The following is a 20,257-nucleotide window of genomic DNA, read 5'->3' on the forward strand; positions in this document are numbered from 1 at the left end:
AAATTTAAAGCTTAAGCGGCTTCAAGAAATTGAAATTCAGGGAATCTTTCTAAATTCATACTTAACAACTATGGGTCAAATTCCATGTAAATCTGAAATATTTGGATTTTCAAATGGGAGGTTGTACAAATATTATACACCTAAAATCATTTTAAAAGAAATTAAATTTTAAAGAATATTTAGTAATTTTAGTCCATTAATTAATCAAAGTAATTTGGAGGGGTTTTTTTTTATGGTAACCCCTTTGAGTCATTAAACGCTGAAATACAATAACAATAGCAATTAATTGTAAACGATTAGTTGAACCAGGTCATTATATTATTAAATTTTTTTGAGCTTTACATTGATGTGCATCTATATTTAGTTTAATCTCATCAGCAGCAGCAGACCCCATACAAAATAGGACCCTTATACCTTCTAACTAATTTCTAGCTTAGAATTCAAAAATATCTGATTTTGAGTTTTTATTTCAGAGTTTTCTAATATTCAGACTGTCTGGTCATTCATTGGAGATAAAAATAATCTGACTCCAGCCCAAACCTTCGACTGATTCTGCAATCCTGGTACCAAGTCTTTTGTCTTTAAATGTTAATAAACAACAACTAAACAAAAATAATTGTTCAAGAAACAAGGAAAGTTAAAATTAAATTAAGAAACAATGACAAATACATTCATGATATTAAAAAGGATGTGGGAGATCGCAGGAGGAAGAAAAGGAAACAAAAATGTTTAAAAAGAAAATTAACCGAAATCAATAAGGCATAGGAATACCATAAAAACAGAAATGAAGGAAAAAAAACAAAAACAAAAAACCCATACAATTTCAGTGAACCAAGGCAAAGACAAGGGAGGGGAGGATGACTAATGATAATTTATATATATATATAAAAACGAAATCCACTCATATGTTAAGATACAAAACATGCTGGGGGGAAAAAATACCAAATAAAATCAAAATATAAAAAATTGGATGATTCATTTTTCTTTTGTTCAACATTTTAATTTTAACTTTTGTTGCAAAGCAAAAAACAAAAAATAATAAAAAAAAATGTTGAAATTTAAAAAAATAAAACAAAATAAAAATAATAAAAATATAAAAAAATAATTTTTTTTTTAAAATAATAAAAAAATAAAAAAATTTTTTTAAAATAAAGAAATAAAAAAAAATTTTTTTTTTAAATAATAAAAATAATTAAAAAAATAAAAATAATAAAAAAAATAAAAGCATAGATTATTTGGTTAAAAATTGTCTGACTTTAATAAAGAATTAAACTGTTTGCACTAAAAACATAGCAAGCATAAAAAAGCTGAATTACAAGTAGTTATCATCTACTTTACTACTTTATAAGGATTTAAATTGTTTGTAAATTGCAATGTTTTATGCTCATTTCTTTTGAAACAAAAGTCTTTTTAGTGCTAGTGCATGGTACGACATGGAGGTCAGTAATTGTGCAATTATGAACCAAATTTCTCGTAAATGTCTGCTTGGGCCCAATCAGCACCTGTCGTCATCACTGGACGTTAAAAACCCAATCAAATTATTTTTTTGTTTTCGTATTAATTGTATTTTCAAGTTAAATTCACAATTTTTACAATATTTTTGTTCATTAAATTGTTAGGTGAAAGTATGGAATAGTTACAAAATACCCTTCTTTCCCCATTTTAAGAATAGTTTTCTAAATAATGTTTTTTTTTTTTTGCAGGGTAACATATTCATAAGTCCCTGCCATTGTTGGTGTAGCCATACCAGACATTTATAAGAAATTCAGTTTGCAATATACACAATTACTGACTTCTGAGTCGTACAATGCACAAGTACCATTTTTCTTTTTTGCTAACATTTCAAAAGTAGATTTTGATTAGAATAATAACCTACTGCATCTGGTGACATCTAGAGATGTAAAAATGTCGTCTTACTTCATCTGTAAACACAATGTTATCTCGAAACGTAATTAGATTCTGAATTTATTATCAACAATAAAAAAAAACACAGTCAACTTGTAATTGACTAATAATAATAATAGACTGTTGGCTATTTGAATAATAATTTTAAAATGAAAAATATAGTAAAGGAAAAATCTAAATTTGCCTAGATCGTTTAGTTTAATCATAGGGAAAAGAACAAATTTATACATGAAAAAAAATTTATAGAATTCATAAAACTATATAAAATAATCAGGTAAGCAACAGTCGTCTCCCTTGAATTCTTCAAGTGAGATTTTTTTCTTGCTTTTCAGGTTTGTTAATTTTGTCAGCGATGCATTAAAATCATACACCAAAAATCACGTAAATTGATCAAGTAGCTTTTTTTTTTTTTTAAATAAGAAAAACAAAGTATAAATGACAATCTTATGGTACTATAGGGAAACAGGCTGAAAGAACAAGGGAGATATCTCCAAATAATTCAAATTTGCAAGATTTTAGAAGACCATTCATGAGGAGGGGAGTTATTGAAAAAACTCAAATTCACTTAAAAATCATTTTTTTAGTTAAAAATAAAACTGCTTGATTAATTTACGTGACTTTGGGAATATATTTTCATTCCATCACAAGTGTATACATCAAAGATTTTTCTTTATTATTGCTTTTTGATATAATATATTGTTAAAGTGTTTTTTATTTAATAAGTCTGAAGAAAGGCTATTTATGTGAAAATTTTCAAACGCCATAATGTTTGAATTTGTCCACTTAGTCTTGAAACAATTGTAACTAACAATGAAATACAGTTTTTGTTGCTATCAATTCTTTTTTTGAAGTCTTGGTTTTTGTTAATACAGTATATATATATTCTGGACAAGTACTAAAAAAAAGAATTTTGCATATGTTTTGGGACGTTTATATTGATCTATATTTACAGCCATTGTCTTGAAACCTTTTCTTTTTAATTTAAATATTTTTTTAATTAAAAAGCTTATGAATATTATTTGCTTGTGTTGCTGTCTATGGCCAATTTTCAACAATTTTTATTTTATTTTTCATATAAAACTTAAAAAAACGATGCCTCTTTTATTTCTTATTCTTCTAAAATTTAAAACAAAAGTTAATTTCATGCTTCGGAATATTTGAGATGATAATTGGTAATTTGAATCATATTTAGACTGCTCGTCTCATTTTAGTTGTTATTTTCATAACATTTCAACCGATGACTCCTCCATTCAGTCAAATGCATCCAAATTATGATATAAAAAGAAAGAAAAAAAAAAACAGCTAAAAATGGTCGGCGGTTACTTTGTGAATATAACCGCCAATATGAGAGGAGTCGTCGGAATAATTCAAATACAAAATTTGATTTGGATTTTTTTAATTTTCTTTGATAATTTAAAAAAAATAAAGCAGAAATGTTTCTGTCCTAAAAATATAAAATGTTTTAAAAATAAAAACGTGTACATTTAATTATTTCAAGTTAAAGATGGAAAAATCGATTCCTATTTAATCTTGCAGAATATCAAAGTATATGGTTCTTATTGATTGTCACAACTAAATGGGATATGGTTGTTAGAAAATTGAACGAAAACTTTTATGATGTACTTACTTGTTAAGGAAAATACTGTTCATACATTAAAGAAATTAATTACCATGATTTTATTGGCACGGTTAGATTATTAGTTGAAACTTATTAAGGATTGAAATCAGCGAATTAGTTGTTAGAATAAAGCAGCATTAGCGGCAGCATAAGTGTTAATATAAACATGAAAAGAACATTCTATACGGAATATTACCCTGAGTCTGCTATCCAAGTCAGCAGTGCCCCCCTCCGCGATGCGAAGTACATAGAGAGGCATGTTGTTGAATTCTCTTCCCCCACGAATGGAGAAGCCAAATCCACGTGTTCCCCGGTGCAGCTCCACGGAATAGATCTCATCTTCGTTATCCTGAGATGACTGAAAGGTACAGCAAGATGTCAGAAACTAAAACGCTGGAAAAACGCTTTCAATTCTTACACTATCTTTCGTCACGCAAGCGAGCATCAAACAGAAAGAATTATCCAGTCATAAAAAAGAAAATCAGCTGAAATTTTTTCGCAGAGAATATCGCAGAAGAGAAATGAAATACATATACACATTGACATCAAAAAGATTGATTAAAATTAAAACTATATATATATATATATATATATATATATATATATATATATAGTTCATGTATTCACATAAAATGTCTTAAAGAGATATTTTATGTAATGAGTTTCAATATTTTCTTCAACAGTGCTCACTACATGAGTAGAGCTAGGTAGTAAGTTATGAAAATATATGTATCACTATTAAGCTACACAAAATCTACATTTCATCCTTGTAGTTTGATCCCTACGTGGATGATTCTGTGTAAATTAATCGCCATATACATTTTCATAATACACACCCACACACACACACACACACACACACACGCATATATAAGAAAAGTTTAAGTTGATAAACCTAAACGATTCTTGAATTTCCTTGGGAAACATTAGTTCACTTATATTTTTATTAAAAAAAATATTAGATATCCAGAATATATTTGAATACCACAGTTAAAACTAAACTCGATAATTAATAGGTTGTATCAATCAGAGCTTTCATCTATATTAATAGCGGTTGATACTAAAAAACAAAACATTAATTCTAAGTTTTGATTTGGTTCTGGAAATAATTATTCTTAAGAATATTTTGAAAAATAATGTTTTTTTTTTGTTTGTTTTATTTAGGAATGAATTATGATATTATGATATATCTACACGCTTCAGATAAGATTACAAGAACTTGCAGCTGATAAATCTTATGATGATGAAGAAAATCTTATACTTTAAACTTTACTTAAAGGTAACGTACCTAAGGAAAATGATTTTCAGAAACGCGTGTACAGAAAATGGAATACGGTTGTATATTTATTTCCAGAACTAGATCTTAATATGTAAAATCATGTTTCTAATTTTTACAATCTACCATATATATATATATATATATATATATATATATATATAATTTTTGAAAAATCAAACCAAAATATTTAATTATGTTTGAAAGCGGATAATATATATTTTCATTTCATATCATACTATACAATAACTCAATGAGTTATCAAAGGAAAAATTCCAAAATATTAAAAGCATGTAACTGAGAAACGATATACACATTTAAGTCTCAGGTGGAATTTCTTTTGAATCCATGAAACTAAAAGTATCAATAGTTAATCAAATTTGTTGCTATTGTATATAAAAAATAATATATATTTATATAAAATATTGAGCATTTATAGCCCCCACCCATCCACCTCCAAGTCTGAACATAACGCTTGGTTGCGTGCTTTTAAAAGACAAGCATAAAAATCTTAACTACAGAAAAAAAATTCTGTCATGAAAGAAAATGAAACCAAGTGAGATGTTCAGACTAGTGAGCAAGTTAAAATCTGTGAAAAAAAATGTTTCATCATATTTTGTTTTGAACGTTTAACAATGAACACATGAAAACTAATGTTTTGAATAAATATCATTTCATTAAATTAAAAAACGTTATTTTTTCAATTAATTTATATTCTATCTGCAGTTGTGTTTATTTTTATATAAAAAAATATAAATGAATACGTTTTCATATAAAGAAAGACAAATTAAGCAAATTTATTTAAGGTGATACTATAAATCATTATACTGATTAGCTATTTGATTCTCCTTCCTTAAATAGTAGAATAAACTAGACTCTCAAGCCTTGCTTGTTACGAATCTAAGAGAAGAAAAACTCTGTAATAACACCAGTCTTTTTCTGCTTATCCGATCGTCATGGGCTTCTCCTTGTCATTGAACTCGAGTAATATCGGTTCAAAAGAATTGCAGTTAGAGATGCACAATTCTTACTTCATTATAGATACAGCACTCTTACAAGTGGTGCCCATTGTTTCTTGCAAGGAGGTCAACCAAACATGTGCAGAGAATAGATTGATGTGCCTAAAATAATTTTTTTTTTTAATAGGCAATTTCTACTAATTCAGAGATGGAAAAGTAATATAGTTTATGAGCCACTAAAGATATTTGAAGGAATCATGAAGGAGATATTACATGGGAGTACTTTGACAGTTTATTTCCTCGGTGCATCAGCTGAAGCTGGTAGGAAGTTGGACCTTTTCATCAGACCCAGATAAGCATTTGTAGATAAAACTTGTAAATGGTTAGTTTGATGCAGAAGCATTTCCATAGCAGAGTTAATGTCCCTCGTTTGAATACAATTGGTTTTCGTTTGTCTTTCAACATATCAACCATCAAAGGGTTTTTGTTGGATAGAATCCTAGAGGTGAAATAATTATTTTTTTAATTTATTGTTTTAAAGCCAGTTTAAGCCGTCCCCTTAAATAATCAAATTCTACCCAATCTACAACATTAACTACCACCTTACATTCATTAACCCTTACCCTTGAGTAGCCTTCAAGCCTTGATAAGTGGTGTCTCTCAAGCAAAAAAAAAAAAAAATTAAATTTTATTAAGGACCAAATTTCTTTAATGAAATTTAAGCTGTTGCACAGGTTAATGTTTTTCAACGGATAATTTGAATTGTATTTTTTTTCTCTGCTCTTGCTGGACATCATGATAGTCTATCAACATAAGCATTACTGTATATGATCCTTGACATGAAATACAAACGCGAGACCCTTCACCATGGAGTGAATGCTTACTAGTATTATACGTATCATATGTCTTACATGGAATCAGGTTAGTATGTCTTCTCGCCTTTCCGTAGGCGAGATCTCACTCATCAATAGTTGTCCAAATCTGATGCAATTTGTTTTTTTTAACATTCATTCCAACATTCTTGCCATTTTTTTATGATCCTGTTTATAAAAATTTGAAGATCAGTGTATGGGATCTTAGTATTGGAAGGAATCATGGCCAGGAAATTTTTTTGCTGTTCTATTTGCTATTTTATTGCAATACTGATATGACTCGATATCCAGCATAATTTTAGTGTGTTTCATGTAATAAATGGAGATGATCTAGCCCTAGTATTTTCTCCAGCTTTGTTAGATCATGTCAGGCCATTAATCTCTGCTTAACTGTATCTGATTATTGACATGAAGTCTACACATGAGGATCTTTGTCATCCAGTAAATGTTCATGAATATAGTTGAAAATTAATGAACATTAAAAGAGTAAATTGATCTGAAACGCATTAACAATTTGAAGGTCATCTATAACAAAGTTATATTTTAGTTTTTTTTTTTTTTTTATGTGTTTCTTCTCGGTAAAAAGTTTTCAGAAAGAACAATGTACGAAATTCCATTTCAAAATAATGTAAAAAAAAAAAAAAAAAAAAATCACTATTTTTAAATTTTCTTTTTAACACGTTTTTAAAAAAGAATTTTAACTTCGGTGAAGCTATACAGTTTCATTGAGTTTAAAATTATTTTAAAAATCTCATCTAAAAGCTCCCAATAGTTCATGAACTTAAAAATCAATTAATGTCATTGAACCAGGGCCTTCCGATCAAGAGACTTCAGAAATTAGGTTACAAAAGAAAAAAAAAAAAAAAAAAACACGGAACAAATCAGTGACTGTTAGGCAGGAATGACAAGCAGGAATATCAGGAACAATAGATGCGAGGGGGGGAAAAATAATTGGAGCACCAGGATCACAAACAGGAGATCACAATAAAGAGTTGCTAGTATGTGAACACAGCATACGCAAAAGACAAAACCAGTGAACCAGCAAACTTTTATCACTTAAATTACCAAGGCACTATGGACAAATGTATCTTTAGTTGACCTTTGACGACTAATTACTAGCCAAACAGAAAAGTTACTAACCAAACCCATATGATTTTTGGAATATGACATCTTCGTTTTGCGAAGAGTATGTACATAAAAGATTTCTCTGTATTTTTTTTTTAAGTGTAATTCTAAATATGCACTGAATGTTGTGCTTAGACTTGAACGTATAAATTTTTGAATTTCTACAGACATTTTGTTAAAACAAACTTTGTTAAAAACAAAAATGTATATTGTTTTATTAAATCTTTTTTGTTAAAATAATTTGACTTTGCTTGTTTTATTTAAACAACAAGAAAAAAAAAGGATTGAAAAAACATTTTTAACTCAACAATAAGCTTTGAAAGATTATCGGTGTAAAAAAACACTGTCACCAAAAACTAAGCATTTTATTATTTCTAGTCTAGAATACAAAAAACACTGTCACCAAAAACTAAGCATTTTATTATTTCTAGTCTAGAATACAAAAAACACTGTCACCAAAAACTAAGCATTTTATTATTTCTAGTCTAGAATACAAAAATCAAAATTAAAGATTATTTCAACTATTCATATTCTTGACATTTATTCTTTATAAAGAAACTGACCTTGAAATCAAACTTCTAGTCATATTTTAAAGTGGAATCAAAATCAAACTTCTAGTCATATTTTAAAGTGGAATCAAAATATACTTTTTTAAATGTTGTGAAAAACTTGTAAAGGATAATGAAAAATGTCTAAACATAATTGCAATGAAGAATTCGAATATCAAATTAATTTATAAAAATATGCTTTTCAGACTTTTGGGGTTTATTATATTCTCCATTTTATCAACGTTTTATTGTATTATACATTTTATAGTAAAAAACTATTATCGATTTCACATAAAAATATATCACATACAAACATAAATACATGTAATAAATATTTTCCAAATATTGCTCATATAACTATACAACTATTTAAATATAATGACTTTATTTTAATTACATAAAAATTACATTTTTTAAGAGAATTAAATTCTAATATAAAAAAAGTATAAAATACACATTTGAACCAGTTTTAATAAACGATTATATATATATAAACATGTCCACGTACTAGAACATTTTCATTCTAAATTCTATGCAATTATGCACAATATAAAAACTATGCATTAAAAAAGTTTAATGGTTAAATGAAACCAATCAGCTAATAAGAAACCATAAAAAAATGAATCATTAATTAATAAACACTCGTTTTTCAAAGGAATATGCAAATTAGTTAACCTTTAACCTTCATGAAGTCGCTTGCATATCCATGACTGAGTATGTCAAAAAATTCATTATATATATATATATATATATATATATATATTTGCAAGGATGCGATATAGGCAAAATACTTTCACTTGTTTTCTTTTCCATATAAGGGAAATGGTGTCCATAATGTTTTATTGCTAAAGTGTTTTTTATTCAATAAATCTGAAGAAAGGATGTTCTTGTGAAAATTTTCAAACGACAATGTTTGGATTTGTCCAAATAATCTTGAAACAATTGTAACTAATGATGAAATACACTATTTGTTGCTATCAACCCATTCTTTGATGTCTTGGTTTTTGTTAAAACAATATATAAATGCTCAATTATGAAATATGATAATTTTGTAGCTTACAGTTTAGTCATCTCTTTTTGGCTTACAATTTATTGGTATATGAACGATTACTGAATTATATAAACCTAGTAAAATTCGGAATACTAAAAATGTTTAGCATGATATAAACATCATATTCAGACCATAGAATAAGTAGATAAATATATTCAAATCTTTGCATACATTTTCAAATATTAAAAATAAACACAATCTGCCAGGGTTCATGAGAAATTCACACAAATTGTGACCAGGACAAAAATATTCAACTCAGACTCTTTGTAAAATAGAAAACGATATTATGAATATAGTGAATACATATTCCCTTTTATATTGAAATTTTAAAATATTACATAAAAGATAACCCACCAGATTTAGCATACCCTCCACCCTACTTTCACCCATCTTTCCAAACGCTTCATTTTTAAAGTCATTTGCTTCCTCCCGCTACTTCTATTAATTGCACTTTTTCACGTCATGTGCTTTTTGCGATTTATCACTCAATGTGTACAATGCCCTTTGCAATGTCATTTTTTTGTGACACCATTCCATGTGCATTACGATGATGCACAGATTATTATTACAGACAGTAGAATCCAAGGATACAGCATTAGTTTGTTCCTGGGTTGGGATCATAAGGTGAAATCGCTTAAGCAAAATTTTATACAGTACATATTAAAAATGAGTAACAAAATACAGTACAGTATATAATACACATGTATATAATCAAATAACATTATAAATAACATTGTAAGGATGGGCAAATACAATAACCAGGGGCCGGAAAAAAATCCTATTCCACATCGTAACCTGAAAAAAACTGTATCCAGGGGTCCTACTGTACATGAATTATGTATATTTATCGAAAATGTAAATTTGTAGACAGAGTTTGTACATTTTACCAACTTCCACTCTACAACGATGTGTTTCGATATTCCCAATAAATCAATTTATGAAAGAAAAAAATAATTAGCAATTAAAAAATCCCATTACAAAAACTCATGAAAGTATTTTCAGAATAAATAAATCTCTTCTCTTTATACGTTGTCATGGTTGTCAACGGGAAATGTAAATTGCCTCTAAAATGTTTTAAATGGAAAGATGAACAAACAATACTGAAGATTTTAAAGCAATCATCTGTGTAGCAATCAATTCAAACAGGACCACCGAGTAGATTTTGACCAACATTTGAATGAAAAAATGATCAAGCATTCATCTAGCAATTGATGCAACCAAATGAAGTTGTTCAACGACGTTCATTGCGTCAACAGAATGTTATTTGTGAAAGCATTTACAAACACTGTAAGAATTTCATTGAATGTAGAACTGTACTGACTAGGCACTCATGCTAGGTGGGCTTCCTCCAAAGGAGGAAGTTTCATGGGAATATTAAATTCACAAGCGACCCCCAAGTGTATGTATATCTCTGCTAAAGTAGATGACGACGTTAGGTTTTTACATCTTTGGCAAGGAGGTGTTGACGTCCTCTTACATACAGCACCTGCTATTCTTAAATGGCCACTCATCTGGCACTGACCAGACTCAACGTTGCTTAATTGCAGTGATCCAACAAGAATCAGTGTGTCAACGCAATTATGATATATACTTAACTGCTGTTATATTAAGTTCCACATATATCAGACAAGTAACATGGGAATTTAAACTGGTTAAAAGAAGATCATAGGAGACAATTTATAAAATATGAACATTGAAAATCAGATTATTTGCTTAAGAAAGTGAAGTTAAAATTGATAAAGTTATCTGGAGGTGGTGGTGGAGGTTCTAGAATAGATTGGTTGAACAAAACACGAAAATTAAAAAGAAAATGAAAAATTCAGATACAAAAAGAAATAGAGTACATATTGACAAACAAATAGACGATTAAAACGAAGAATTTTTCAATTAAAATATTTTTAATATATAAAAAAAAACATACGACATCTTTCTATAAACAGTATGACTTGTTGAAATATTTAGAATTTATTTTTAGATAATAAAATCATATTTTATAAACAATTCAATAGTAAAAAAAAAAAGAAATGCTTCAAGCATGAACATGAATCAGAACTGGAATCATTTAGAATGAAAGACAAAGATGAAGAAATACACAAATTCTTAGAATACAAAGATGACAGACAAGGAGGAGACATGATTTCTAAAATCAAAGATAGTTTTCAATAACATGCCATGAAGAAGAAAAAAGTGCAGTGTTTACAAAGTAAGAAATAAAGATGATTGAAAAAAAATAAATAAATACCATTGAAAATAAGATTATGAGAAAAATTCATGAAATAAAAATGAAAGTAAAAGTTTTTATACCAAAAATAATTATGGATAAAAAAGATAGATTGAACGTTTAAAGATGAGAAAAAAAAATAAATAAAAACAAGAAATTATTTAAAAATGAATGAACAAGATTTGCTGTAAAAATGTTTACCACATTTTAAGGCAGCCATGATAGATCGGGCGAAAGAGATGAAAGTAAAAGATAAAAAAAGAAAAAACAGATAAAAGATAAAAAGTTTAAGAAAGGACGTTTTACGACTTCCATATAACATGCATCGTCTACGGTTGCATCTCGGAGCACAGTATCTGCAGCTAATTATAGATCTTTAACTTGGAATCAAATAATAAGCTACTGACATCGAAAATAGAAAAAAAGACTTGATAGAAATATCTAATTCATTTGGAAATGGCATCAAAGATTCTAAGAATGAAAAACGAGTTTCCCTCAGATGCAAACAGAACTGGAAAATAAGATTGTCTGGAGACATGCAAAATATTAAGTTTCATGCTATGAAGATATGGAAGTTGTGAAGAGAAAATATTTTATAAATGAAGCTGTTGTTTATAAGAAACATTTCAGATGAAGTCAATAGTGACAAAAAAAAATGATGCATTTCAAATGTTCATATTCTGTATATATTCTATACAAACTATAATACTATTAAAGGAACTATTTTGTACTTTAATTGCAACATCATTAATTATAAAATCTATATCTATACAAAAATTAAAAAAACAAAAAAACAATCTTTATTCAAATTATAAAAAATGCTAACAGACGATATTTTTCTACTTAGCATTTCAAAGAAATAAGCAGAAATTAGCTATAGTTGAAATTAAAATATTTTTAAACTAATTAAACTACAAATTATAAAATATTCTCAATTCTATCTATTTTCTGTTTAAGCTTATGAAAAATAATTTAACATTCTCATAAGATATTTTGAAGGGGAATATGAAAACAATGTTCCAATGGTAATTTTTTATTAGCATTATTATTATTGGATAGTGATTATATTATGTTGCTATAAATTATAATTTATAAATAAATTGATACATCAAATTTAAAAAAAATGTTTTTATAAAGTATAAGTTATTTATGTTCTTACATTTAAAAAAATATTGTATACAGGATAAAAATTCTAAAAGTATTTAATTCTTTATCAACAGCTCAAATCGGTTCAAAGTCAGAATCCATTAATATGAATTATAAATATATCTGTACAAACTTAACTAGAAAAAAATAGAATCAGTCTATTCGAAATAGATACCAACAAATCAAGATGGATTCGTTCAAAGTAAAAAAAAGTTTTCAGCTAAAAAAAAAAAAAAAAGATTTTTTAAATACTTATTTTGAAGATAAAAGTAAAAACCCTGATTTAATGAAAGAAAACTTGTTTTACTTCTAAACAGAAAATGAAATGTAAAAAAAAAAGCAAATATTTATCATGCGTCGATAACGCAACTTAAGATCTAATAATAATAATGGTGCATGCCATAGAGAAGCTGGAGCAATCATTATATTATCCCGATGTTCTTTAGGACACCCAAATGGAGGCTTCCTACCTTACACAGCGAATCCCTCTCCCTTGGCGACGAGAAAAGCACGCTAAAATAGAAGGCCACACACACGCACAGTGTTTTCTACGTAATCAACATTGACAAGAACAATAAAAAGAAAAAAAAGAACAAGAGAAAAATCCAAGATCAGAGAGCAGGGATCAAAACTAAATTGAAACATGATTAATAAATCCTAAAAATCAAAGAACACAAAATGGCAATTGAAACCAAAAATAGTTTGGGATTTTCTTTTTTCACTTATTTTGGAAAATGAAAATTTTATCTCTGCAAAATGTTGAGTCGAAAACAAATGATGAGAGAAATGATGTAGAGAGACAAGAAAAACAAATTCTGCAGAGGTTAAAAAAATGTTGCAATGATTGCATTTTCAGAAAATTTATTTGCTTAAAAAGCAAATAAATTTCTTGGTTTAAAAGAAAGAAAAAAATGGATGAAAATTAGCTGAAAACAGAAAATTGTTAATTTATTGCAAAAAAAAAAAAAATTTTTTTTTTTTAATAAAAAAATAAAAGCATATTTGAAGAAAGAGTTTTGTAAATACAGAGAATCAAAATCTACAAAACCTCAAATTAAAAGAAAACCAAGAACAGAATAACAAAATAAAATTAAAATTATCACATTTCCGTTTCAGAATTTTTTAGATGTAGATTGATTATTTGGTTTATATGGACTATTATTCTCATATTGTTGTTATTTTATCCACTACATTTCAGCTGATGTAAATTGACGTTCTTCAGATGTATATTTTTCTAATTTGGGAAGAAGAACCAACACAGAACCTTACACTAAACTCCTTATATAATAGTTCACAAAAGAAGACTGTTTCGTTTTGTCACCCATAAGTTAATTGACGTTTTTCAGGTGACCTTTTTCTTTTAACTTAGAAATTTTTTTTCAAACTCAAGAAACCACACAATACTTTGACCTGAACCTTTTTATTTACTTCATAGACGCAGATTGTTCTTGTTCTCTCAACCATTAATTAACATCAAAACAACATGATATAAATGCGGGTGTGCCACAGGGGTCAATCCTTGGACCTTTATTATTTCTTACATTCATAAATAACCTCCCTGATAAAATTTATTCTGAAATAGGGATATTTGCTGATAACACCATGCTCTATAACAGACAAGGGTAAAACTAATGATCTAAGTAAATTGCTAAAACTCTAGAGGAAGACCTCCCGTCTGTAGTGGAATGGGGTCGTAACTGGTTGGTAATGTTCAATGCTGCCAAAACTAAACTTATTTCCTTTAATAATTACAAGAAACTTTCTCAACCATTGATTGCCATGGCTAATGATACACTGTCTAAAAGTATTTCTGTCAAGCTCCTAGGGTTAACATTCACAGACAAAATGAATTGGAACAAATACATTGAGGCCAAGGCTGCTGCAAGGAAGGTGGGCTTTCTTTACCATGACAAAATGCTACTCACACCTAAGAGTATCCTGTATCTCTCCAAGGCCATAGCTCAAACATGCATGGAGTATTGTTGTCACATCCAGGATGGTGCATCTGTCATTAGTCTCTCGCTCTCGGTTAAAAAAAAGAGTCGCCAACCTAATAGGTCCTGAACTATTAACTCTAACTTCTGTGCCATCAAAACATGGCATCCTTGTGCCTATTTTACAAGTATTTCAATGGCAAGTGCTCTGACTAACTCAAAGCAGTAGTACCCCCTCAATGACAATACCCTCGACAAACACGACAAGCAGCAAAATCCCACCCCTACACTGTAGAGGTCCTTAGATGCCGTAAAACCTACTCAAATAGTTTTTTCCCCTCACTTTGAAATTCCCTCCCGGGCCCCTGCTTCCTTGACTGTACTGACATGCAGAAAATCAAGTATAATGTAAACATACATATCGCTGCCCAACTCCCTAAATAGTATCCTTGCAAATCTGGTCCCAAATAGTAGCCCCTCACGACTAAGTAACTATGCCTTGTTTGGGGTGAAATGACAAAAAAATGTATGCCTCATAAAAAGGGAAAACAATCCTTATGGACTAAACAATTAAGCTTGACGTTCCATATGGGTTCCCAGAGTTTGACGAAAAGTTTTTCAAGTTAATAAAAGAAAACACCTGAAGAAGGTTGGAAGTTACATCATTCGAAATGTTGTGAAAAACTAAGATGAGTACAGCAGTTCAAATAATCCCAAATTAGCACAGTTAATAATTCTACAGTATTATAATATGTTTAATCTGAATGGATAAGCTGAATATGTGTAATTATCTTTAACAGTATATTTAACAATATATTTGTCATATTTAACAATATATTTGTCATATTTAACAATATTTTTGTCATATTTAACAATATATTTGTCATATTTAACAATATTTAAAGAAATAAAACAATAAATTAGGGTCAATTTTGTATTACATTCAAAAAACAAAATAACAAAAAATATTTAATCATGATGTCGTAGACTTATTTTGAGTTTATGAACTCAGAGTTAAGATGAAAAGGAATAGAAATTATTTAAACTAGCATGGCCTGTGGAAATATCATCCTTCAAAATGGCAATCAGGATGAGAACTTTGCTTATCTGCAAAGTATGACTTCACATATTAAATCTGTCCCTAATCATACAGCGATGGATGCGAGGGAGACCTAATTCTAGCAGAGAGCATCATCAACATGATTCCCAATTCTGATTAATTATCCCAACACTAATACGTAGGAATTAATTTTCTTTACCTCCTACCACCACCACCAAAAATTGCTTTAAAGCATCCACATTTCATCCCAGGACATGTTTGGTTTCATTAAAAGGAAGCCATACATTAAAGTGCTTAACTTAAACAAGTTGATACAAAAACTTGTAAACACTTGATTGTAACATTTTGATTTTTTTAATGTTGATTCCATGAACAAAGCTTCTTTCTTAGAACTGCACTGTTCCGTCTGCCTTCTTTCTTAGAACTGAACTCTGTTCCGTCTGCCTGTTTCCCACCTGACTACAACTTGGATGTCTTCAAGTCCAACGTTAACAAATTCCTAATGAACCGCCCCCTTAAGTAAACACTTCATCAAATCGCCACACTAACGTACTGTACTTGCAATAACCCTTATCCCTGAGTGGCTTCTGGGCCTTGATAAGTGGTGACCACCGTGTAAAAAAAAAAAAAAATTTTTTTCTTTTTTCTTTTCTTTTTAATAATATTTTAGCATTTCCCCCCCCCCCCAGTAACGTAGATTCATATGAAGCAGACTGAGAAATGAACAATTTGGAGACTTTTATGGAGATTGATTTTATCTATATAATATTCTGCTTGTTGCCTTTTTTAGTTAGTCCGTATGTTACGCGTACAGTAATTAGATGTCCAAAAACGAGGCTACATCAAAGGAGATCACTCTCATATTATTGTCCAGGGTTGCCAGATTGGCCCTTTTAAAGGCCAAATTTCGAGAATTTGGCCTTTTCTGAAGCAGTTCGGCCTTCAAAAATTGTATTATTTCTTCTGTTAAAAAAAAAAAAAAAATTTTGTGCTACGCAGAAAATGCTTTATCAAAATATATTTGTTGATTAAATATATTTCTCATTTTGTGGAATTTCCACAGGTCGTGCTACTTTGTAATGAATGGTATAATTTTGTGGAAACAATTTTAAAATGATTGAGTAAAACGTTCCATTATGCGTGAGTAAAGAAATATATTTTGATACAAGTAAGTTGGATATGCAAAAAAAAAAAAAAGTCGGAATTTTTTGTGTGTAATTTTATAAGTGAAAATGTGTGTGCATGAGAGGACAACTCTCAACCTGTATACTGAACGAATTTTTGATCTACAGACTTGAATTTTGGTATGTAGGGTATTCAGACATGTGGAAAACGTTTTAATCTGTTTTCATCCAGAAAAAAGGGCCCCAAAGGGGGGGGGGGTCAAAACTGAAAAATTGGTATTTGGATGATCATTGGATTTTTATCTGTTTGTTTCACGACAGCGCATGCATGAACTGTTCACATGGCAGCTTCCTTATGTCAAGAATAAGTAGGTTTGAAAACACTTTTTAAAGATAGTGACAAGCTAGCCTAATGGTTATCATACCTGACACTGTCTTTAGGTTTTAGTTTTGATCTCAACCCGAGTATTGTTTTTTCTTTTTTACTTACAAGAAGTGAACTGTTTAGAAAAAGCAATACTCGTATGCATATGTCTCAGTTTCTTTCCATTTTTTAAAAGGAATTTAGCGTTACATTTAATACCGGGCAATGCCAGGTACATCTGCTAGTATATATATATAATTGCTTCACAAAATTAGTTGCTTGGAATGTTTGAAATATCAACATATAACAATTTTATAATTTTGTTGTAAGCATAAAACTAAATCTTTCTCCTTCATATAAACATTTTAACATTTTGGTAATTTCCATACAAATTTATCTTTTAAATGTGACTATGAAAAAAGGAAAAGAAATCAATTGCCGTTTCACTTGCAATTTAGAAATAGATCAGAACTTAGTAAAAATTAAGTTGGTCAACATAAAGAAAGGAACATTTGAACACAAACGATAAATATTTGAACACAGGATATGAAAACAATATTGCCAAACACTATCATTCGTTATATTAAAATGAAAACAATCATTTAATTAAAAAACAATAACAATAGTTAATTAATAAAATATTCTTTATTAAAACGAATATGCAAATTAGTTAACGTTGTGATTGATATTGTATATGCCTAATCCATATATAAACAAAAAGGTGTGCTATTACGTACGGTTGAATTAATTTTAAATATAGTGTTTTGATTTTACTGTTAATGCAAGAAATGGGTCCAACTTTTGCACTAATTCATTTAGATAAATATAATTTAAAAAAAAGAAATTGAACTTACTTGATGATTCTGGATTCGAGGGGGTCGACTCATGTCTTTGGGACGTTCTGCATGTTGTTGTGGCGTTATTGTTGTTGTTGTTGCTGCAGTTGCTGTTGGATACCTAGAAGAATCCAGGAATTTGTTTGAATATGACAAATTATATAAAAATTTAGAATAAATGAGATTAAAATGAAATATTTAATGTACATTCGTAACACTAATGTCTCAGTTTTCATTATAAAATGTGAAAATCTAGACTGGAAGGATACAATCAGTTTAATTTATTATTCAATCCAAAATTTTTTTGATAAGTCGTCCTTATAACAAACCAACATTTTTATAAATGAATGCTTTAACTATCCTATAAAGTCAAATAAATGGCTGAAAAGATAATTTTAAAATCAGATGATTTTTTATTTTCAATGATTTTTTTTGGTAATAAATAATAATAAAAAAGATTGGGCACTTCTTCATCAATAGTATTGCACTGTAAATAGAATAGAAATATCCGGATATAAATTTGAGTCTAAATTAATTTGCTGCAAGGGTTGTGTTTTAAAAATGTAAAAAACTTTTCTTCTGTAAATTTTGATTACATACTAGAGTATAAGAGCTAAAATTATATTATTTCTTCTAATAATTTGATTTAATTTTTATATTTAGTATAAATGAATGATTGAACTATTCTATAAAGTAAATATTTATAAATAATTTTGCTCATATACAATATTGTATCAGGTTGACAAGAAAGTTCTTGCAGTTTTTAACTTTTAAATTCAGATGAATATATCTTGGCTCAAACAAAAATTTATTGATCAAAATAAGCACCAACAGAATCAACACATTTTTGCCAATGCTAAAACAAGTGTATGTATGCCAGTAACGTAAAAATCTTGCTTTCTGGTGGCGATGAAGTTGCTGAAGGCGTTTTTGATATCACTTAGGTTTTTGGAGCATTTCTCACACAGAAAGTTGTTGAGATGCTTGAAAAAGTGGTAGTCAGTAGGTGAGAGGTCTGGAGAGTATGGTGGATGTTGTATCGCATATCCCTCCATATTTACATGAATAAACCAGAATCCAGCAGGAGCAGCAACAGTGATAATAATGGTGATGCTAAGACAAAGCCTGTTCATCGATACAACGTAAATGGACACACTAAACACACACGACAACATCAAAACCCATTTTTTTATGTACACACATTAATAGAATAACTCACACCTCACTTCAACAAAGAAAACCGTCAAAGGAAGCTGCACATCAAAAGAAAAATCAAAATACAAAACATAAACATCACAGCAGACGCATCTCTGGTACCATATAAACACGAATAATTATTTCATGAAACACTGCAACAGTACAACACCTACTAGAATACATTCACAACTTTCTTAGCTTCAAATCAATATAACACATGCATACAATCAAACAGACGAATCCCTACAACACAGTAAAACACAAAAAACAAATAAAAAACGATGACAAGCGATAACAGCCGCCTTTTGCCTACTACTCCGTCCGCATTGCACGTATAAAAATGTCAGCTTTTTTGACAAGCAAACAGATTGGCCCCTACATGGCAAGCTGTGAATCTCCCTCTGTCAGCAGCAGTTAACCCCTCACCAGTGACACCGGCTACTGAAATTACTCCGCCGCCACCGCACCACTGCCATCTCACTCGTGATACTGGACAAGCCTTGAAGACTACCTCTCTTTCGCCACTAGCACCGTCAGATCACCACAGCTCACCAGCCAACAGCCATCAACCCCTCGCCAGTGACACCAGCTATTAAGAATCGCCGTACCAGAATGCTAAGCCATGTTCCTGCCATCACCACCCCTCCACCTCAGCCTGACAATAACTTAGATCGTTGCCAAGTTAATATCAACACTCGACCAGCATTCCTACCAACGCTCCACTGCCGCTGCCACCGTCAAATTATCCTAACACACCAAACAGTTTGTTTCACGATCGTTTAAACTTTAAATAAAACGTTTAAACTCAACCTTTTCGTTTGTCACTTTCTTGCGTTCCATATGCTCAGTTTTGTAATAAAGCACAGATAAGGCAGAGTTTCATAGCCCAATTAATTCAACTTCTGCAGGGTCGGTTCAGTAACGTGCAGTCGGACATTATCGTAGAGGAGAATTTGACCTTTTCTATTAACTAATGCTGTATGTTGTTGTTGTTTCTGATGCATTTCATCCATTTGTTGAC

The 20,257-nt window shown here is 29.6% G+C and overlaps 1 protein-coding gene across 11 annotated transcripts in view; it reads right to left on the reverse strand.

The window, feature by feature from the left end:
* LOC145294110 (membrane-associated guanylate kinase, WW and PDZ domain-containing protein 1-like) overlaps positions 1–20,257 on the reverse strand; it is a 664,188-nt gene that overhangs the window by 6,156 nt on the left and 637,775 nt on the right. For 9 of the 11 annotated variants that reach the window (XM_080141199.1, XM_080141205.1, XM_080141202.1 and 6 more), the window contains 2 exons: positions 18,058–18,160; positions 3,720–3,881 (listed from right to left, as the gene is read on the reverse strand). In XM_080141199.1, the coding sequence (XP_079997325.1) occupies positions 3,720–3,881; positions 18,058–18,160 (265 nt within the window). The remainder of the gene's footprint in view (positions 1–3,719; positions 3,882–18,057; positions 18,161–20,257) is intronic. The other 2 variants (XM_080141206.1, XM_080141203.1) reach the window with 1 other exon arrangement.

Source organism: Euprymna scolopes, chromosome 15 (assembly GCF_053919585.1).
Source record: "Euprymna scolopes isolate OS-2025 chromosome 15, ASM5391958v1, whole genome shotgun sequence".
NCBI classification, from domain to species: domain Eukaryota; kingdom Metazoa; phylum Mollusca; class Cephalopoda; order Sepiida; family Sepiolidae; genus Euprymna; species Euprymna scolopes.